This window comes from Bubalus bubalis, chromosome 3, assembly GCF_019923935.1.
Source record: "Bubalus bubalis isolate 160015118507 breed Murrah chromosome 3, NDDB_SH_1, whole genome shotgun sequence".
NCBI lineage: Eukaryota > Metazoa > Chordata > Mammalia > Artiodactyla > Bovidae > Bubalus > Bubalus bubalis.
Genome location: NC_059159.1, coordinates 122,402,870 through 122,424,479, shown reverse-complemented (window position 1 = coordinate 122,424,479; position 21,610 = coordinate 122,402,870). Strand labels below are relative to the sequence as shown.

At 43.3% G+C, this 21,610-nt stretch overlaps 1 protein-coding gene and 1 non-coding gene across 4 annotated transcripts in view; one reads left to right on the top strand and one right to left on the bottom strand.

Annotated features, from left to right (window-relative positions):
* Positions 1–6,719: 6,719 nt before the first annotated feature.
* Positions 6,720–21,610, top strand: part of GNE (glucosamine (UDP-N-acetyl)-2-epimerase/N-acetylmannosamine kinase) — a 66,547-nt gene continuing 51,656 nt past the window's right edge. Inside the window, exons 1-2 of one of the 3 annotated variants that reach the window (XM_045165083.1) lie at positions 6,720–6,845; positions 15,310–15,486. In XM_045165083.1, the coding sequence (XP_045021018.1) occupies positions 15,436–15,486 (51 nt within the window). In that variant the 5' untranslated portion in view covers positions 6,720–6,845; positions 15,310–15,435. Of the gene's footprint in view, positions 6,846–15,309; positions 15,487–21,610 lie in introns of those variants that run through there. The other 2 variants (XR_006640868.1, XM_045165084.1) reach the window with 2 other exon arrangements.
* On the bottom strand, positions 19,134–19,265 carry LOC112584105. Its single transcript, XR_003108454.1, has one exon. It is a non-coding gene; the product is annotated as a small nucleolar RNA SNORA70 (small nucleolar RNA).

Genomic DNA, 21,610 nt, shown 5'->3' with positions numbered 1-21,610 from the left:
ATCTAGCTTAAAACTCAACATTCAAAAAACTAAAATCATGGCATCCGGTTCCATCATTTCATGGGAAATAGAAGAGGGAAAAGTGGAAACAGTGACAGATTTTCTCTTCTTGGGCTTCAAAATCACTGCAGATGGTGACTGCAGCCATGAAATTAGAAGATGTTTGCTTCTTGGAAGGAATGCTATGTATGACCAACCTAGACAGCATGTTAAAAAGCAAAGACATCACTTTGCTGACAAAGGTCTGTATAGTCAAAGCTATGGTTTTTCCAGTAATCATGTATGGATGTGAGACTTGGACTGTAAAGAAAGCTGAGCACCCAAGAATTGATGCTTTTGAACTGTGGTGTTGGAGAAGACTCTTGAGAGTCTCTTGGACTGCAAGGTGATCCAAAGAGTCCATTCTAAAGGCAATCAGTCCTGAATATTCATTGGAAGGACTTATGCTCAAGCTAAAACTCCATTACTTTGGCCACCTGATGTGAAGAACTGCCTCATTAGAAAAGACCCTGATGCTGGGAAAGATTGAGGGCAGGAGGAGAAGGGGATGACAGAGGATGAGACAGGTTGGATGGCATCACTGACTCGATGGACATGAGTTTGAGAAAGCTCTGGGAGTTGGTGATGGACAGGGAATCCTGGTGTGCTGCAGTCCATGGGGTCGAAAAAGTGACTGAACTGAACTGATGGTCTTTCTAGTAGTCATGTATAGATGTGAGAGTTAGACAATAAAGAAAGTTGAGTGCAGAAGAATTGATGATTTTGAACTGTGGTGTTGGAGAAGACTCTTGAGAGTCCCTTGAACAGCAAGGAGATCAAACCAGTCAATCCTAAAGGAAAATCAATACTCATTGGAAGAACTGATGCTAAAGCTGAAACTCCAATATTTTGGCCACCTGATGCGAAGAGACAACTCATTGGAAAAGACACTGATGCTGGGAAAGATTGAAGGCAGAAGGAGAAGAGGACGGCAGAGGATGAGATGGTTGGATAGCATCACTGACTCAATTAACAAGAACTTGGACAAACTCTGGGAGATAGTGAAGGACAGGGAGGCCTGGTGTGCCACATTCCATGGGGTCACAAAGAGTCAGACATGACTTACTGACTGAACAACAAGGAAAAACAGACCCTCTCAGTTCTCTCTGTGGGTCTCTGTGAATAGCCAGGTCAAGGCTTTTGCCTGTAGCGGTTCCTTGCCTGGCTGTGCTGGCCTGGGTCTCACAGCCTGGTCCCCACTTTGTTCTTATTTCCCACTCTCTCTCTCCCCTCCTTTGGCCTCTCTTGGGTGCTATTCATGCAGGGCTGAGGGTTAACATTTTCAGATTAAGATTTACTTGGCAAGAGGCAGGAGTTGTATATATAATAACTCACCTGATGACCCCTGTAACATGGACAGGTAGTGAGTGTTGGACAGTATTTTGTCAGTGTCCAAAATAATGTTCTTCCCACTAGGCCTGGGCTCTTTCCTCCAGGAGAGCAATGATGTTCCTGCCTCCCTCTGGTTCTAGAAAGTGTTCATCTAAACCAAGAGCTGGGCCTACGATCGTGGGATTTTCAAGGCTGCCAGTGCACCTCGGGCAGTAGGATGCTCCCTTGGCCTTGCCTGTCTTTTCAAGGGCTCTGGCCTGGCGCACCCCAAAAAGTGGGGGCTTCCAAATGTCACTTTGCAAAGATTTAAAAGTGCCTTCCCCTTCAAGGTCACTACCAAAACTGAAAAAAAGGATCCAACTCCAAACCTCCCACTCCCAAAGCCAGACTTGCTTGTGTTTATCGTCTCTGTGTCCTGTAAGCATTCATCAGAAAGCCTCTTTGGCTGGACACAGAGGAAATAAAGGTCTCTGTCTCCCACACACAGAACTCTGAGGCTGAACAAAGGCAGAAGCACAAAGGCACACGTCTGCTTCTGTTCTCTTTGCCTGGAATTTAAAAACCTGTTCATTAGACCTTTTTCTGGATGGCTCACCAACCCCCTATGCGTTTTATTTGAAGATGGTCACATGAGTTTTATGATATTTTTGCATTTTTGCTTTGCATGCATTTAACATTGCTAAGTTATTTAATTCAGCCATGCCTAGGTCTTCTCTCCAAGTTCTGAAGGTGCTTCTTTGTAACATTTCTTACATCTGAACCTGTTTTTCAGTTAGCTCACACCTTGTCTCTTCCTCCCTGAGTATAACCATTTATTTAGCATCAAGTGCCTAAATAAACTGAGTGCCAAGGGACCCATAAGTTTTTTCCTTTGCCATAGTCTTGGGAGTCTTGTGGACACTCGCCCCATTGGCTTTCAGATCTGGGTGTTCTGGGGGCCTGTCCCTCAGGTGGGAGTCTTAAAAGTTGTGGGACTGGATATCTTGTTTCTAACCCAGTGGGACCCATTTTGGACTTCCAGCCTCCAGAACCCTGAGATGATAAGTTTGTGTTATTTTAAGCTACTAAATTGGTGGTAATTCCTTGCAGCAGCAATTGGAGAATGATACAAAGAAGTGAAGGGGCATCATGGAAACAGTTTGGAGGGGGCCCACCTGGCTCACAGCTTCTGTTCAGCCTCAGCCAGTATTTCTTAGAGGGAATAGAGGGACAGAATCGTCAGATTCTTCAATTTTCCAAATAAGGTGAAAATACAATTTCCATGTAAAAAAAAAAAGTTGTAGAGGGGGGCCTAGATGTGTGGTCCAAATCATTCACTCCTCAAAAACAGTGAAATCACCCCCCTTTTAAAACTGAAGAACTAGAACGTCAGCTTGTGGAAGCGAATCGCTCAAGGTCACATAACTTGCCAGCAGTAATATTCCTTCCTTCCAACCTGACTTGCATTAGGAAAAAATTAACTATATATGTGAACTTCAGAAGGCAAGACAAATTAACTATCAAGTTACTACTCTCAATTACACCCAGAAAACAAATATGCCCAAGATAGTCTATGCCGGAAAGATCCTGGTGCCCTAGAAGGTGTCAGGGCCATGCAAACATCGCACTTGAGCGAACTGAGCAGAGGCCTGGAATTACAAAAGATGCTCAAAAGGTCTGGTGGTTAAAGAAAAAAGTTCCACATACCATAACCAGAAAGTCTGCTTTTTGAGTAAGAGTTATTTACTCAAAGTCAGGACAGCCTCTACCCATTCATTTATTCTTTAATTTGTTCATTCATTCAGCAGAGTTCCATAAACATCCCTTAAGGAGCTTACGTCAACCATAGAGACAGGGGAGTAACCAGTAAATAAAAGCTATTTGAGATGGAATGAATTGGAAGAGGCCCCAGTAAAGAATTAGGAGAGTATCCAAAATGAATAATAACAAATAATCTTCCTGGGCACTCATTACGTTCCAGGCATTTTCTAAGTGCTTTACACGTATTCGTTTATTTAATCTTCACAAAACCTTTGAGGAGAGCAGTAGCCTTCTCCCTACGTTTACCTTAGAAAATTCAGGTGCAGAATGGTTTCATCACTCACCGAAGATCACAGAACTAATAAATGGGTTTAGACCATCTGGCTCCAGGGCTATGGAGCTGGATGAGATCTTTCATCATCTCACTCCAGCTGTTGGGAAGATGAGGCAAGTGTTGAAGTCGCTTCTAACCAGAGGGATTGGGGACGGCTTTGTGGAAGAGGTGGTATTTGGGTTAAGCCCTGAAGGTGACGGGAAAGAGCATTCTAGGTTGAGAGGGGAGATACAGAGATGCAAAAAAAAAAAAAACTGTAATGGGGGTAAGCAGTTGCTAGCAGGAGTAAGCGGACAGAGTGGATGGGGAGGGTGAGATCTCTGATAAGTTTCATATTATTCTGAAGGCGTTAGGAAGTCAGAGTTTTTCTGAGCAGGGAAGGGCTCTATTCTAACACTTTCTATTTATCCCTTCAATCAATACTTACTAACATCTAATTAAACACCTGTTTGAACAGTTAATTTAACACCTAATATTGAGTGCTAGTAGAGGGGAATTGTTTCTGCTATCAAAGAAGTACACCTTAATTGAAGGCACAGGAAATAATACTTCAAAAAACTGTACCACATTAAAAAATATGACAGGAGGTGTTCCAAGGCAGTACATGAGGAATTGTTCAACAAACCATTTTGTGAAATTTGGCAAATTTCAGGGTCTGTTAGTTCTCTCTCTGGCTTGGGTTGAGGGTTTGCAAGGGCAAAGTAGGGGAGCAGTCTGGGGAGCCAGTTGGAGAAGTTCATGGTGCCACATAAGTGGCTAGCCCTTGAGCTACCAAACAGAAACAAAATGGTTAATGTTGGATCTGGCTCCCTAGCACCTTCTTCCTAATCCACATCATGGCCTAGGGAGAGGAGAGCTCCCTGTAATCAGAGGCTAGGAGGAAAGCACTGGCTGGAAATAGGAGCCTATTGATTCCCTTGATTCAGAGTGAGAAAATTCCAAAGCCTCTCTTTCAGACTGCAGTCTAATGATCCACATATCACTGGGGAAAACTGTCCAGGATTTGGAAATGGACAGGGGACATTACTAGGTTTCCTTTCAGTGGAACGCTTATTACTGCCTGCTGTAATCGCGGTGATTTTCTGATTCTATAGGTTTATGCAATTTGATTTCTTATTGGCCAGGCTATTTTTCTGTCTCTGGAGGAGTTGAAGTAAATTTGTAGAAAAAATTATAATAATGCAAAAGTTTCTTGTTTATAGCAATGCAAGTGAATTTTGTCTGGTGAAGATACAACTGATTTCTCTTCAGTAGAAAAGGTAACCCCAAACATTACATTTTATTGCATGAAGATATTAACCAGTTTTACATGTATTAGCAGAACCATTTTATCTTTCCTCATTGCCTCATCCTCAAATTCTCCTTTGAAACAGTCTTAACATCTTTCTGGTGCCTTCATTCATTTATGGGTACCAGTAAGATGCCCCCTAATTATCTTTACTGTGGGACCATTGTATTTTTACATTAAAAAAAATGATTAAAAATCATGCTTTAACACTGTTAATTCCTGCAGGTTTTCCAGCATCTAAGATAATCAGAAGAAAGGAAATGCCACAGTTTCCATTAGTGAGCCAAAAGTTGTTTCCAGAAATTCTGAGATGCTTATTGGCAATTTTTTGAGAATTCTAAATGGAGTTTTAAAACAAATGCTTTATGAGAATTTAGAAAGAAAAAGGAAAAAACATTTACTATTATATTGCCAATTACTGCACTAGGTGATTTACATATATTATCGTAACCCTTGGGAAAACTTTGAACTAGGTATTATTGTCCTAATTTTGTAGGTGAATAAACAGGAAATATTTGATTAAGTATTGTAGTGCCTATCTGCAGATCAAATCACATAAGTGGAAAATTACAGTGATGGTTCATAAACCACGGTGGTTAAAAGGGTACATGGTAAATAAGGGTATAAAATTCAATAAAGATGTGAGTGAAAGGACAACCAGCAAGACTAAAGTCCTAAACAAGAAAAACTGGAGGCAGTGCTTGGGCGGGAGCTCTTAAATACATGGGTACGGCTTGAAAGCTTCTTTAGATATCCTGTTTCTTTAGACCTCACCTCCCAACAGACCTGCCCACACATCCACCCTCTGCTGTCTGCTGGCCTTCCTGAGCAAGAGAGAGGGAACTTAGGACCACGTCAATGCCTGCCTTCCTACATCACTCTCAAAGGGATTGTGTGGTCCACTCCCGCAAGGCAGCCCCACTGACCATGTGGCTGATGGAGGGAAGCAGCTTCTTAGAAAGACTGGATCCACAGATCCATGGCATCTGCGATATTTCCTCTCTCAACTGCAAGATCTGATGCAAAATGGCATAATGCTAAAATTGTAAACCTGGGTTGTTGCATTCTTCTATACTTGCCTCATATCTCATACAAAATAAGTTTATCATTAAGTAAAAAAGGAAAATCAGGACGGAAAAAGGTTTAATTTATTAGTTTTGATTTTGAAGTGAAAGTTGCTCAGCTGTGTCTGACTCTTTTTGACCCCATGGACTATACAGTCCATGGAATTCTCCAGGCCAGAATACTGGAGTCGGTAGCCTTTCCCTTCTCCAGGAGATCTTCCCAACCAAGGGATCGAACCCAGGTCTCCCACACTGCAGGCGGATTCTTTACCAGCTGAGCCACCAGGAAAGTCCAGTTTTGATTTTGAGCCACCCCTTAAGAGCAGAGACAGAGGCAGAGGGAAAGCAGGGACAGGTCCAGGTGTGCCTAACAAGCCTAATTAGCTGAACCATATCACTGCCCTGCTGCTGCCAGACCCCAGGCTCTTCTCATCCGTGTGGCCTCCTGATCAACAGTGCTTTTTACTTCTACTTTATCAACACTCCTGTTTTTGGACACCATCTCCTCAAAACGCAGGACAACTTTTGGGAGACCTTTCAAGCATAAGATCTGGGATGGCCCCAGGAGTCTCTTCAGGCCTCGTGTCCTCTGACTCTCGAGTTCTGCCTCCAGGTGTCACCCACCCTACCGCCCGTCTCTTCTATTCCTCCTCTCTGTGCCTGCGTGCTTTATTTTATATTCTCATGAACGTTCCCCCATCAAAGACACGTACACATACATACAGCCCAGACTAGTGTGTTAGGGGTTCTGCAACTTATTGACATATATTTGTTGATAGAAACCAGAGCCTGGGGCGGGAATTTTGCCTGACGCTAATAGATCTCCTCTGCCTCTGGAAGCTGCCACCGTAATCAGGTAGATGGGAGCCACCTGTTTCTACTCCCTCATTACATTCTAGGGTGTTTGAGGAATTTGGGCCTCCGGTTCCAGTGGCACTGGGACACAGCTCTGGGAAAGCACCCTTTGTTCCTCCCCAAGATGCCTGTTTCCTGAAGAGTGGAGAAACTTCTACTGGTTGCATTCAGAACCCGCTGCTGTTTAAAGCAGGTATTGCCACTGTTTGATAAAAGGAGCATGTGTGTAAAGGCCTCCAAGCTGGTACAGTGTGGGTGGCTGGGGGAGCCTGAAGCGGCGGCGGGGAGAAGGCCCTGCCCACGGGCTGTTCCTGGGACACTTTCCGGGGCCTCTGTCTCCCTGTCACTGTTACTGGAGGAGACTCACTCAGGTTGTCCTGACACAGTCTGGTGCCTCAGGAGCCCTGCCTTCTCCCTGTGTTCCCTCCATGGGTGCTTAAGCTGAAGGTTTGACTTCACTCTCAGCTGACACCCAGGTTGCCTTCCCGTCCATAGTCTATGATGATAAGCTGGGACTGTCACCTCCCTCAGCCCCGACCTAGGCACCCAAGTCTGCATTTGGCCCCGGCAGCTCCCCAGCTGGCTCCCTGTCAACAGAGGCAGTGCGGCCGGTCTGCCGCACCCTGTTCTTTATGAATCTCCTCATTCTTTGGGTCACCTACTCCCAGGCTCACATTTATTTTCTGAAACCCTGAGCTGTTCCTGCTAGCCTTCCCAGAGGCCTGGTCATGAGGCTTTGGGCATTTCTGTTTTTAGTTCTGGGCTCCGAGAGGGAAGGAGAAGGCAGCCTTTCTCTCTCGCTAAGGCCAAGGGCCGATGCCGGGCAGAAAGGGGGACACAGAGGGGCTGCTGCAGGAGAATATGAGTGCGGGCAACGGGAGGGCCAGACGGCCCTGGACTCTGGGTGCCCTGGACCTGCGGGCAGGAGGAGATGGGGGAGAAGCCTTGAGATGGGGCAGCTCGTGGCCGTCTGGTGCTGGTGGCTGGGGAGGGTCCACATGTCCCAGGCTACCGGGTCAGCGAGGGGCCTGGGAAGGTCACTGCTGGCTCTTAGGAGAGCCATTTCAGGAGTGTGGCAGGACCTGAAGACAGATGGGGAAAGTCAGGAATGAGTGGGTGGTTGGCAGGCGGAGACCCTAAGTGTACCCCATTCTCCCAATATGCTTTCACGAGGAGGGAGAGGCGGGGCGCTGACATGCAGGGGACATTAACAGGGAGAACTGGTTTGCACTGGTTGTATTTGTTTTTGCCCTAGAGACACATGCAGATACTCAGAGAGGAAGCCCTTGGAGAAAGGGACAGGCTGAAAAGGTGTTACAAAGGACATATTGACAAAGCCCAGTCCCCAGATCACGCTGCAGGTGGGAGGGAGGCAGCCTGTGGAAGCACAGGTGTGACTGACGGGCTCAGGTAAGGCCCGCTAAGGCCCTTGGCTTAGAGTCTCAAGGCGGCACCTCCTATGCTCTCCCCAAAGCTGAGTCTCCCCCAAAGTTGAGTCTCGCCATTTTAACAGGGCCTTGCCTGAAGCCCAGGGCAGCCTTGTGAGAAGAATGTGGGCCCCTCAGGGGAAGGAAGAGGGTGAGTCACACACACACACACACACACGACAGCCAAACCCACAAAGCAGGCATGAGTCATGAATTTTTCTTTCAGTCACCTACAAGGAAGAATTAGATGGAAAACAAGAAAACACCCAGGGTTAAAATAGACCCCTGTCCTTTCTAACCTGCCTCCCATTGCACAGGGGCAAACGCAGAGCAGAAGAAAGCCTCCAGTCTGGACTTTAGTGCACCCTGACCAGGTGTCTTGGTAAACACACGACAGAGCTTCCTAACCAGTGCAGCAGGTCATCCACTGACCCTCTCAGCCCTGGGAGTGAGTGGGGTCTGGGGTCCACTGCCTTGCCTGGTGCTCAGAGCTTAGAGCTCTGCCAGCCTGTTTGTACATATTGGATTGGCCCAAAAGTTTGTTCAGGTTTTTCCATTAGATGTTATGGAAAAACTGAACGAAATTTTGGGTCAACCCAATAAAAAGACACTCTAATACCTGCTGAATGAATGACTGCCTGAATGTATTCATTTTGATGCATATTAGAAAAAAGATCTATAATTAGCATGCTAATCCTATTAAGATCATAAAAGGCACCGTTGAATGAGTGATAAAGTGTATTTACTGTGCACTGGAAAATATATATAATTAGCAAGTTAAACCTATGGTTTCACAAATATTATCTAGGACAAGGCTACGTTTAGAAAAAGAATTGATTTAAAGTGGATTTCAGGAGAAACAAAACAGCATAATTACAAGCAGATCAGACGGGCAGTCATCAGACAGCATACACTGTCTCCACCACTGTGGTGATCACTCACGAGGGCCTTGTCATCATTCTGTCTGGGTCTGGAGAGAGCAAGGAAACTCACTGAGTGTCAGGGGCTGCGTGTACATTTTGCGTTGGTGTCTCCTTCCACTTGGTACCAGCCTTCTGAATATTACCTCTTCAGAAGTACTGTCAGCCTTAGAAAAGTTAAATAACTTGTCCAAGATCAGTCAACTGTAAATGACAGGCAGAATTCAAGCTTGGCTGCAGCTGACTTCACAGCCCCACTCCTGTCACTATCTTCCAGGCACGAGGAAGAGTGAGTCAGTCTACAGCAAATGTTCAGCCTAGGGTAGGAAGAAGGAGGGAGTTTCCTTGGAAGGTTCTCTCTCTCCATGAAGTCAGTGATGAGTCCATCTGCTGAGCCATGTGGGGGATTTGGAAAGAAAACACCCTAACTAATAGAAAATGAAAAGAAATAAAAGAACTGGGAAAGGAAGACCCTTAGAAAGGGTGGAACACCCATGCATCCTGTGTCAGGAACTAATACTTGTGGATTTGTTCTCTGCAAGATACCTTTACACTTATCCCCACATTCAGGGGGAAGTCTCAAGTTTTCACAAGTCCCCTCCTTGCCTGGAGTAGGTACTCGTGTAGCAGGTTGAATGGTGGTCCCCTGTGTTGGTCAGGGTTCTCCGGAGAAACAGAGCCAATAGGATGTATTGATTTACAAAGAGAGAAAGAGGTTTATTTTAAGGAATTGGAAAATGTGATTGTGGGGGCTTGGCAAGTCTAGAATCTGATGGGGGAAGTGCCAGGAAGAGACTCAGGGAAGAATTGCAGTTGAGTCCAAAGGCAGTTAGGCTGGAGACTCAGGAAGAGCAAATATTGCAGATGAAGTCCAAAGGCTGTCTGCTGGCAGAAGTGTCCCTCCTGCTCTGGGGAGGTCAGCCTTTGTTTTAGTCAGGCGTTCAACTGATTGAGTGAGGCCCAATCATGGAGCATGGAGGACAATCCCTGAATAATGTTTGAGCACATATCTAGGCACCATGGACCAGAGAAACTGACACATAAAATTCACCCCCATGACATCCCCCAAAAGGTATATCCACGTCAAACCGTTGGAACCAGTGGGTATTACCCTATCTGAAAAAATAGTTTTGGGAACTAGGTATTTGATCCTAGACCATCCAGGCAAGCCTTTAATCCAATGACAAGGGTCCTTACAGGAGACACAGAGGAGAAATGCACAGGAGGGAAAAAGGCCACATGGAGACAGGAGACAGGAGTAACAAAACCACAGTCCAGTCAGCCCCTAGAAGTAAGAAGAGACTAAAAATGTTTACTCCCCTGGAGCCTGCAGAGGGGGTGCGACCCTGCCAGCCCCCAGATTTTGGACTTACAGCCTCTAGACTGAGGGATGCACTTATGTAGTTTGAAACCACCCAGTCTGCAGTGATTCCTTACAACTGCCTCGGAAAACAAATTCAGCAGGGCAATGGCGAGTGCCCCCCTCCCTTGCTTGCGTGCTGTGCTTCCTCAACCTCAAACTTGCACACGCAGAAGGAAGACGAGAGGCAGTCTTCCCCTACTCCTTGTTCTTTTTGGGTACTTCAACTCCAGGCCCCCAGTCCTGTAACAGGACCCTTAGCCTCTCTTCTCCATCTCCTGTCCAGGCCCCACTATGCCAAAACAGCTCAGTTCTGCTTCCCCACGGCTAGCTGGCATCTCTTGCCTGCTCAGCACCCCAATCCCCTGTGCCTGCTTCCTCCCAGACTGCCTGTCCCCAAGGACATGGTTCTGATTGTCTCACTGGAGTACTTTATCCTTCTACTCAGCCTTGGCCCCACCTGCTATTACCGTCACTCAGGTCAGCAGCATTTGTCATGTGTAATCTAGGAATCAGACCTCCTTCAAATTTCTAGAGGCACCTAAAAGTCCCTGCCCTCTGTAATTTACCCTCTGCTCAGTAATTTCCCATCTCCTCCTCTCCTGGAACACATGGCCTGTGGCCACCCGTTTCTAGCAATCTGCTTTGTACCTGCTCCTCCTCTGACTTTCTGGGGGCAAGGGTCCCACCGTGCAGGATATTAGGACCAGGATCTAATCATGGGCCCTCTTTGAAGTGTTATTTGTTGATTTTTCCTGTGGAAGAAGCCATAGGCCAAGCGGAAGTACGGCAGGGGCTAAATTTAACACAAAGAGTTACAAATTGTTATTTCATCAAAGCTGTGCATTATTTCATCAACATAATGCTTAGCTATGTTTATATAAGAAAAGATAAGAAACAATGATGTAATGTTTCCCAGCCTAGAGTAGTTAAAATTTACATAAGTGTTAACACGGTAACCAGAAAAACAGGAGGTGAGGCCTGATTTTAAATCTTACATCTTAAAAAAACAAACATTGCAAAAGCCACTTTAATAATCAAGATATTTCATCAGTATAGATTTGTATTTATTTGTCAATGTATCATATTCTTTGAGTACGAGTATGCTTTCTCTACATCTGAATTTCTTTTAAAAAAATCCTCTTTCATATCTTTGGTATAGTTGTTCTCACTTTCAGTAATCTAAAACATGTTGAATCACTTTTAATAGTTCAAATAATCTACCCTAGACATAAATCATGAAGATTAAGACTGAACTGGGAAATTCCCTGGCGGCCCAGTAGTTAGGACATGGTGCTTTCCCTGTGAAGTGCCTAGGTTCAACCCCTGATCAGGGAATTAAATTAAGATCCCTGATCTAAGAGAGCTAAGCCACCCAGTGCAGCCAAAAACACAAAAACAAACAAACAAAAAGACTGAACTGAACTTCAGCTCCAAAAAAGCCATTCTGTCTGTCTCAGCTGTCTTTCGCCATCTCATAAATACTTTATCCTAGCCCATTTTAATTTAATTCACAATTCATTGAATGCTACTATATTCATTGAGTGCTACTATGTACTTGGGGCTCCCCTTGCGGCTCAGCTGATAAAGAATCCTCCTGCAATGCAAGAGACCTGGGTTTGATCCCTGGGCTGGGAAGATCCCCTGAAGGGAAAGGCTACCCACACCAGTATTCTGGCCTGGAGAATTCCACGGACTGTATAGTCCATGGGGTCGCAAAGAGTCGGACATGACTGAGCGACTTCATTTTCACTTTGACTTTCATGTGCTTGGCACTGTGCAGATTCTGGAAATACAAAGATGAACAAAATAGCTGTGGTGATGCTAATGGAGTCTACTCCCAGTGTCAGCCTGTTGGACTGCTGGGTACTGGAGCAGCAGTTCTCAAAGTGGTCTCAGGACCCTCGGTAAGTGAGGAGGAGTCCCTGAAAACGGCTGTGTGTGAAGCCCAAATATATTTCTGTGTTCATCATAATACAGATTATTCTCATTTTTTTTTGCAGTACTTAGGGTCTATACAGTTGCTGTGAAGGCCAAGGTAGTGAATACCAAACTGTTTATTGCATCTAAGAGAAGCAAAAGATTAGGATCCTGCAAGCCCCTGATCACAATATTTTTGTCAACTGATTGATATATAACCTTGTTTGGTGTGTGTTTCTGTTTAAAAGACAACTTACTGCGAGAGAATGGGAAACTTCGAGGACATCTCCCATCCTCTTCCCTACCTTCCCTGGGAGATTATCATGGTATGATTTCTCAGGCCTTCTAGGTTCTGAGGAGGAAGGGGCTTCTGCCCCAGTCCCCTCAAAATAGGGCTTCAGAGTGTGAAACTCCTTGCTGCAGCCTAGAGCAGGCTTCAGCAGTAAGATGTCCCACATCCCACATTGTAGTCTACGGGCCCTTTTTGTTTCTGTGTTGTCATTTTTGGTGTCTGTACAGGGACCAAGGGAGTTGGCACCCTAAAAGTAACTCGTTGTATATTTACTCTTCAACCAGCCAGGCCCATCTTTGGCCTGATGTGTGCTTAACAAATATGAGCAACCGAAGGGCAGCTGTTGCATGAATTGCCTGCCCAGGGACACTGCTCACAGCTGAGCCATGGGGCCCCCAGAGCTGCAGCCTGAAAACCAGCCATGAGATATTTCCCAGGTCAGCTCTCAGCGCTGGGCTTTACTGATAGAGACCAGAAAAGAAGGGAGAGGACTTTTTTAAAACAGAGTTTTTATGTGAGAAAAAGCAAACTGGATGTGAAGAGATGAATGGGAATGAAGAGTGGACATTAATCAGAAAATGCTGCTGAGGGTTATGTATACCCTTCATCATATTTGGGAAATATAAGAAAATTTTTGAGTTATTTTAGAATTACTCTTTGGTGGTCCAGCTGGTTTCTCTGGTTGCAGCACTGCTTCAAGACCAGACCATGGTTTGCTTCAGAGTCCATAAATACTGATATGTAATGATTAACTAGGAATTTCTGTGCCTGGAGGGGAATCCATGATGCCTAACACTCCTGAACTTCCCAACCAAATTGCAGGAGACAATTCTATTATTTTTTATGTAATTATAAATTCCATAAGCTTTCTACATGTAAATATTTCAGTGGAATTTCTTAGTAGGAATATTCCCATCATTTGCTATTGTGCTCAGTCGCATCTGACTCTTTGCAACCCTTTGGACTGTAGTCCACCAGGCTCCTCTGTCCATGGGATTTTCCAGGCAAGAATACTGGAGTGGGTTGCCATTTCCTCCTCCAGGGGTTCTTCTGACCCAGGAGTCGAACCTGCAACTCTTGCGTCTCCTGCATTGAAGGCAGATTCTTTACCTGCTGAGCCATCAAGGAATCCCATCATTTGGGGCAGAAGAAATTTTTGTCGTGCAGGACAATTTCTGACATTGCAAAAAAATTCTTATCCAGTAAAACTAAAAGCATCTGCTGCTCATTGTGACAAATAAAGATTATCCCCCCATACACATTTTGTAATATATCCCTCTGGGGTATGGAACTGCCTCCCTTGAGAATGATTGCCACCCAGAGGTAGACGGAGAATACCTGGGAATTTCAGCTCCAGCCTCCCTCAGCCTAACCCTGTCATAATGTTTATTTCACTCCTGCAGTCATCTTGATGGTCTGAGTAAAGGGGCCCCATCCTGAGAGGCATTGTTATGAACTAAACATTTGTGCCCCCCAAACTCACATGTTGAACTCCCCCCAAATATGATGTCTTGGGAAGTGGGACCTTCACTGGGAAGTGGCAGTAGCATAAGAGATTTTGTGTTTCACCGTCACATGTGATGCTTGCTCTGGATTTTGGTTGTTGTACTTTAATGAGTTAAGGAAGTTTCCAGATATCCTACATGACAAAAAGAGCTTTTCTCTTGGTTTCAGTTTTTTTAAATTGGAAACAGGTGTAGCAAACACTTTTTCAAAATCTAATTTTTGTAATTTTTCTCTTTTGTTAATGTAACAGATCATATCAAAAGACCTCTAAAGCTGGATCATCCTCACAGTCCAGAGACAAACATTTGGTCATTTGGTATTATTCTTTTCATACATAGTTAGATTTTATTTACTATTCTTTAAGTCAATTTCACTTCTCAGTTTGTGCCCGCCTGTGATAGTTCAGTAAATGTGCTAGCCTATGCTCAGCTATATGCTCCCCCATTCCATTCATTCATATTTAAAAACAGCAGTATAGAGTGTTCTCTTCTTAAAAACTGATTATTTTTTTTGGCTGTGCAGCTTGCAGGATCTTACCTTCTCAACCAGGGATAGAACCCCAAGCCCCCACAGTGAAAGCTCCAGACCACCAGGAAATTCCCCCAAATAGATTACTTCTAATCTTAGCTTTCCTTAAGTAGAATGTACAGTTATGTGGTAGATAAGGCTAGGACGGTGATGTGTTCAAATGAACATACACCAGTGAAATCAAAATAAGCAAATCATCAGCCTATATCCCTTGCCACCAATCTGGCTATGGGGGGGTCCCTGAGCCCCCAAAATATAAGATTCCTCCCTTATAAAATGTATTAACAGTTTTCAGTCCTGATGCAGCTTAGATAAAGTGCAACAGTACTGATTTTCCTTCAGTCTCAGGAGACTAAGGGTTTTAAGTATCTTGAGGCCTGTGACTGTGAGGAACCGTAAATTCTCTTGTTTAATCTCTTTATTTTCCTTCTTTGCTCTAAACAATACATCAGTAAATGTTTTGCCTGTGTGTGAAACCAATATGAAGAACACTATTGAGATTCTGATCGTAGATTTTTGTTTCTACCTTTAAGAAACTCAGAGGAAGAAAATTTTTCTAGTGGAAAATAAAATCATCAGATAGAATAGTGCATCCAAAACAGGAAACTAACACTCAGACACTGACTGTCCTACTTCTAAGCTACTGTCCAGGCAGACAGGAAGAGTTGAGAGTCACATTTTTTTTTTTTCTTCTTCCTTTTCAGAGAGGCGGAGCTCAAGATTTAGTTTGGAATTCAGACACCTATTTATGACTGCTCTGTGGTAGTTAAACCAAGAGAACAAACGGCTGCTCTGCTCACTGATTCAGACACCAGGTACAGAGCTCCAGGATGGAAATTAACATGTATCCTCACCATGCCTTGGACTTTCCAGGCCCCCATGTAAGTAACTTAGCGATTTGATAGAATTTTATCGTTGAAAATGCAATCAGGAAAAAAAGGAGAAAATGACCAAGAGGAAGAGGAAAAGCTTTGGTTTTAAATCTATCACACCTAGAAGTTTTTTCTAACGTCTTTTTCTTTTTTTTAACTGCTGACTCCTGGTAGCAGTAATTCTCTGGTCGCTCGTTGTCTCTCAGTTCCTGTGTTGAAACTCACAACCTCTTAACAATTATAAACAAAAAACCGAAAATGAAATCTTTCCATAAGATTCCTGATGCTTTCCTCACATAAAGAGGGTAAGCTTTTACTTTTTAAAACATCTGCTTCATAAATGTAGTTTTTTTTCCCATAAGTGCAGTGTTTACTGCAATTACTTTTATTTTATTTTAGTTTTAGTTTTCTGAATGTTGAGTTTTTTTTGTTTGTTTTGGTTTTTTTTTTTTTTTAAATTTCCTTTGCTTTTGAAACATGGTATATAGAGCTGCCTGACTTGTAGTACTTTTTCTCCCAGCTATTTACCTATTGACTGACTATACTGGTGAGGGAAGTACATTTTTTAATTTGGTTAGTATCTGAGCCAAATTAAATGGAAATTACTTATGTTTATCTATATATAATATATCATATCATATGCTATATTATAACATAGCTTATTTAGCCTCAAATTTTTACTGAGAAATATGGAAATGCAGATGTTTCAGAAAATCATCATCACAATTCAGTTTGGTGATTTATTAAAAAATATGTCTATATATATTCAATTTAAAGATCATTTATAGCTAAGGAATTGATGTATAAGTACCTTTCAATCAAATTATGTCATTCTTATAATTATTTTCAACACAGTCTACAAGTTATATCACTAATGCCTAATTTCAATTTATCTTCTTCAATGAGAATTTATTATTTTTTAGTAGCACTTCCATTTAAATTCAGGGTCAGATTTTCTGATCTTTTAGTTGGAACTTTGTAGGTTTTTTTTTTTTCCTCATGTCATCAATGAAATGTGAGAAATGGTTGTCTCTGGTTACAAAGTTACTCCTATTTTTCAAGTGACTGCTTTTTTAAAATTTACTTTGAAATGACCATTTCATCTATATGCCTAATGTTTGGTTGTTCTACCACCACATCAGCTGTGAAATTTCCCATGGAGTATGGCCTCTTTCAAGTCACTCTCCCACTTGATAGTCCAACCATGTTTTCCAATACTTCTCAACAGAACTTCTCCTGTCAGGGCTAGTCTCAATCCCTCCTTATTATCTTCAACCACACTGTATTCTCATCTAGGAAAATGCTCATGTAAACTGTAAAATGGGTAGGATTTCATGGCAGACTGAGTTTGAGAAAGAAAAGAGAAGTCAGGAGCGGCTCCCAGGTTACTGGGAGGGTGACTACCACCACTGAAAATTAGAATGGAGAAAGGCCAGGTGTGGGGGAAGAGGAAAACTTCACTGCGGCAAACTGAATTGAAATGCCCATGGAACATGCGGAAAAAGGTACCCTAAAAGGAGTTGGATATTTGGATTTGGACTGAGAAGGCTGGGCCACAAATTCAGATTTAGAAATAATGTTAATGGTTGTTTTTTAAGCCCTGCAAGTGGATGAGATCACATCGCGCACTAAAATGAGATGAAAGGAAGGCTAAATAGGAAGCCTAGGAACCTTTAACTCTTAAGTAGGGGTTTGATGACATATAGCAGACAGAGAAATTGGAGGTGGGTGGCAAATCAGGAGATATCATGAAGAAAGCTTTGAGAATAAAGCAGTGGGGACTTCCCTCGTGTTCCAATGGCTAAAACTCCGAGCTCCCAATGCAGGGGGCATGGGTTCCATCTCTGGTCAGGGAAGTAGTTCCCGCATCTAACAAATACAGATCCCGCATGCTGCAACGAGGACTGAAGAGCCCGTGTGCTGCAACGAGGACTGAAGAGCCCATGTGCCGCAACTAATGCTCGGCACAGTCAAATAAACTAATTAACAACCACAACAAAAAAAGATAGAGCTGTGACCATAAGTGTAAAGAAGGGGTTAAGAGAATAGAAGGTGGAGGGTAGAGAAGATTCTGTGCAATGGGCAGTTGGATGAAGTGAGCTGGAAAAGAGGGAACCTGGCCAGGAAACACCACCGTTTATTGTAACATAAGGTGCAATAAACTGGGTTTCCACGGAACTTTACTCCTCATGAAATTAAACAATGTCGAAGAGTCTATTTAAGACTTATGTAACTACTCTATATAAAATATTACAGAAAGAGTTCTGAACTGGCCAAGAGTAAAAGTATAACAAACTGGGAGCCAGGAACATAATAAAAATCTGGTGAAACAGGTAGGGCAAGAAATGTACTTGGCTGCATTAGGCTAAGAGTGAACAGTGTATTTCAAGACAGATACACATTTTATTGGGTGAGTTATGCCTGGCATGCTGCAATTCATGGGGTCGCAAAGAGTCAGACACGACTGAGCGACTGATCTGATCTGATGCCTATCACAGGTCTGTCTCTCCAACCCATCTCTTGCTTCAGGTCCTCAATCACAAATTCAACATATCCAGATCAGAACTCATTGTCTTCTCACCTACTCCAGCCCATCCCCAACCTGCTTCTCTACTTCAGGGACGAGCACTGCCAGCTGCCCCATTGCTAAAAGTGGAAACCTGTGTCATTCCTTCTTTTCCATTGTCATCTTTTCCATCTCATCTCTGCCATCAAGTTACATTCATTTTTTCTGCACATTCTTTTTTTTGGACAGGAAAGTATGATTTATTGGTGGGCATGAGTAAGGAGGGAATAGTGTCAAGGCTCTCATGAGTGCAGGCCCGTTGTTTGTCCAGAGGGCCACGATTAGGAATGTATTTGACCCCACAGTCATCCAAGACGAGCCACTTTTCTGCCACCATGTTTTCAAATTCATCTGCATTAAACTGAGTAAATCCCCACTTCTTGGAGATGCAAGTCTCCTGGCAGCCCAGGAACTTGAATTTGGCCCTGTGTAGGGCCTCAGTTGGGCTTCCCTGGTGGATCAGACAGTAAAGAATCCACCTGCAATGTGGAAGACCTGGGTTTGATCCCTGGATTGGGAAGATCCCCTGGAGGAGGGCATAGCAACCCCCTCCAGTATTCTTGCCTGGAGAATCCCCATGGACAGAGGAGCCTGGAGGGCTACAGTCCATGGGGTTGCAAAGAGTTGAACATGCTGCTGCTAAGTTGTGTCAGTCGTGTCCGACTCTGTGCGATACCATAGACGGCAGCCCATCAGGCTCCTCTGTCCCTGGGATTCTCCAGGCAAGAATACTGGAGTGGGTTGCCATTTCCTTCTCCAATGCATGAAAATGAAAAGTTAAAGTGTTCAGTCGTGTCCGGCTCTTCGCGACCCCATGGACTGTAGCCTACCAGGCCCCTCTGTCCATGGGATTTTCCAGGCAAGAGTACTGGAGTGGGTTACCATTGCCTTCTCCCAGCTGGACATGACTGAGCGACTAAGCACAGCACAGGGCCTTGATCATGTACACCTTGTTCTGCAACTTGGACATTATGATTTAGCCAGTGTGGACCGTGGCCACTCTGCCCTGGGGCTTTCCAAAGGCACTACACACACCTGTCTGGAACCTAGATTGGGGACAGCATGTCAATCATAAATGTCTACTGGAAAGGGCTGTCTCCAAAATACCTTAGGGCAACCTGTACAGGCTACAGGCTTCCGACACTAAGGAGGCTGCTGTTTGCCGCCCTTGCACACTAGGCCCCCATGGGGAAAAGAGAACAGTTGGCTCAATGGGCTGCAAATCTCTACATTCTTTTGACTCCATTCTCTTGCTTTTCAGTCCCACCACCACCACTACCGTACTGAAATAGTGTTCTTAACTGGCCTGCCTTCTCCTAGTTCTTCCTCCTTCCTCCTCTTCCCTATCCAACTCTAATGAAGTAAATCTAATCAGGTCCCTCCATGACATAGCTGGCTAATTAAAAAAACCTCCCAGTTCCAGTGATGAGAAAGAAGGTCTGACCTGCTTAGCATGACATCATGCTAACAAGCCCTGCCCTACGTCTTGGCTGACCCAGCCTAACCTGCTGACCCAGCCTTGCCCCACATCTTAGCTGCATCTCAAGACTTTCTGCCTCCTCACATCCACCTTCTAACACTGCTAAGTTTCTCCTTGTTCTTTAACTCACCATGTTTCTTTACATTTGATTTACACTAAAGCCTGAGCAATAGTATTGTTCTACTAAGATCATTAGCTTGGGTGCTGGAAGAGGGCAGAATGGGAGAAGTTGAATATAAGTGATTAGGACCAGCCATAGAGAAAAGAATAGAGGTGGCCATGACCTTCGTTAACAGATATGATCCTGCATTGAACTCAGTGCTTATTAGACTGTATTTCTTAAATAAATCACAATTCAAGGGAAACAAGTATATCTAATAGAGATAACGTCAAAGAATTTGTAATTTGATGAGAGAAATAAGACATAGAATGAGGCAACTAATGTGACTGATTTTTCCTAGGTTCATTATAAAACGTCAGATTAATTGCTTTACACTCATAAATATATCACTGATTCAATGGACATGAGTTTGAGCAAACTCCAGGAGATAGTGAAGGACAAGTAAGCCTGGCATGCTGTAGTCCACGAGGTTGCAAAGAGTTGGACATGACTTAGCAACTGAACAGCAACAACATACATATATACAGACATTCAAAGATACTAGATAACTAATAATATATTAGTATAATATTGGTATAATTAACTGATAAATGTACTAATTAATTAGTATAACTAATTATAATTAGTATAATACTAATATAATATTAGCATAATATTAGTATTAGTATAATAATAATATATGTGAAACATGGTGGCAGGAAAGTGGATCATCTTGGATGGCTGTGGGATCAAGACAAGTCCTACAGGAATTTGGAGGAAGACAAGAGTATTTGGGGATAGAGTGTTCAGGTTACATTTACAACAGAGATAGAACTTGCAGTCTGAGTAGGGCATACGTAGCAGGAGGAATAACCTTCTAATTATGGGAAATGACACAAACAGAGGCAGAAGAGGATGTGTTCAGGGCAGAAGAATCTGGGTAGGGGAATTATATTGATAAGGACAGGAAGAGGTCAGGGTGTGATTGTGGGGTCCCTTCAATGTGTACTTCGACCCCCTAGGCATACCTACATACTTTACCTAGCAGAGAATGGGTACCACTGAAGTTGTTGTGTTTTTTTTGGTCACACCTAGTTCCCTGGCAATGGATGAACCTGTGCCTGCAGTGGAAGCACAGAGTCTTAACCACCGGACATAGTGAATGCAGTCTTTTAAGCAGATTAATCAGGCAGTAGTGTGCAGGACAGATTAGAAAAGAAAGGGAATTCAGGCTGAAAGAGCGGTAGCACAGTAATGTAGGTCTGAGATGTCATAGTTTTTTATTCTAAGACACTATTGAATAATAGGTTTTTGTAATAAAAAGCTCTACATTAAATGTCTACACTGATTATACAATTTTAGGTATATAAAATTACAAAAATGCTGGCATCTCAGAATTAAGAACATAAGATAAAGATCTGAACTAAGGTGATAATGAAAGGAATGAGAAGAGTGGATGCAAAAAAGAAAAGATCTTGAAGAATTTGGATATTAAAAGTCAGAGGAGGTTAAAATAAGACTCCATTGTTTTGAGTCTGAATGAAAGTGACAAATTGTTACCATTAAAAGAAGTGGAAAAGTCAAGAAGTAAAAAACCAAACTAAATTTTATGTAGAGTTGAAGGTGAGGAAATATCTAGCAGACAGTTGAAGATATTGGCTTAGAACTAGGAAGAAAGATCAGGCCAGAGTATTATCCAAGGAATTACCTACATACAAGTCATAGTCGGGATGGAAAGTCTGAGAGTGAATGACATTCTGAAAGACCAAGTGTGTAGAAGACCAGTGGGAAAAGGTGTCATTGCAAGGGAGGGCCCACATTTCAGGACAGAAAGGAGGATAGGAGAAAAAAACAGAAATTATTTGAAAGTTTGACTTAGATCCAGAGTAGGAGCATGGAAAACATTAGGAGAGATTGAGGTCTTCTTTTCACGCTTAGAATTTATTGTCGTTCACCATGTATATTTGAGTGTGTCTTAAGTATTCAC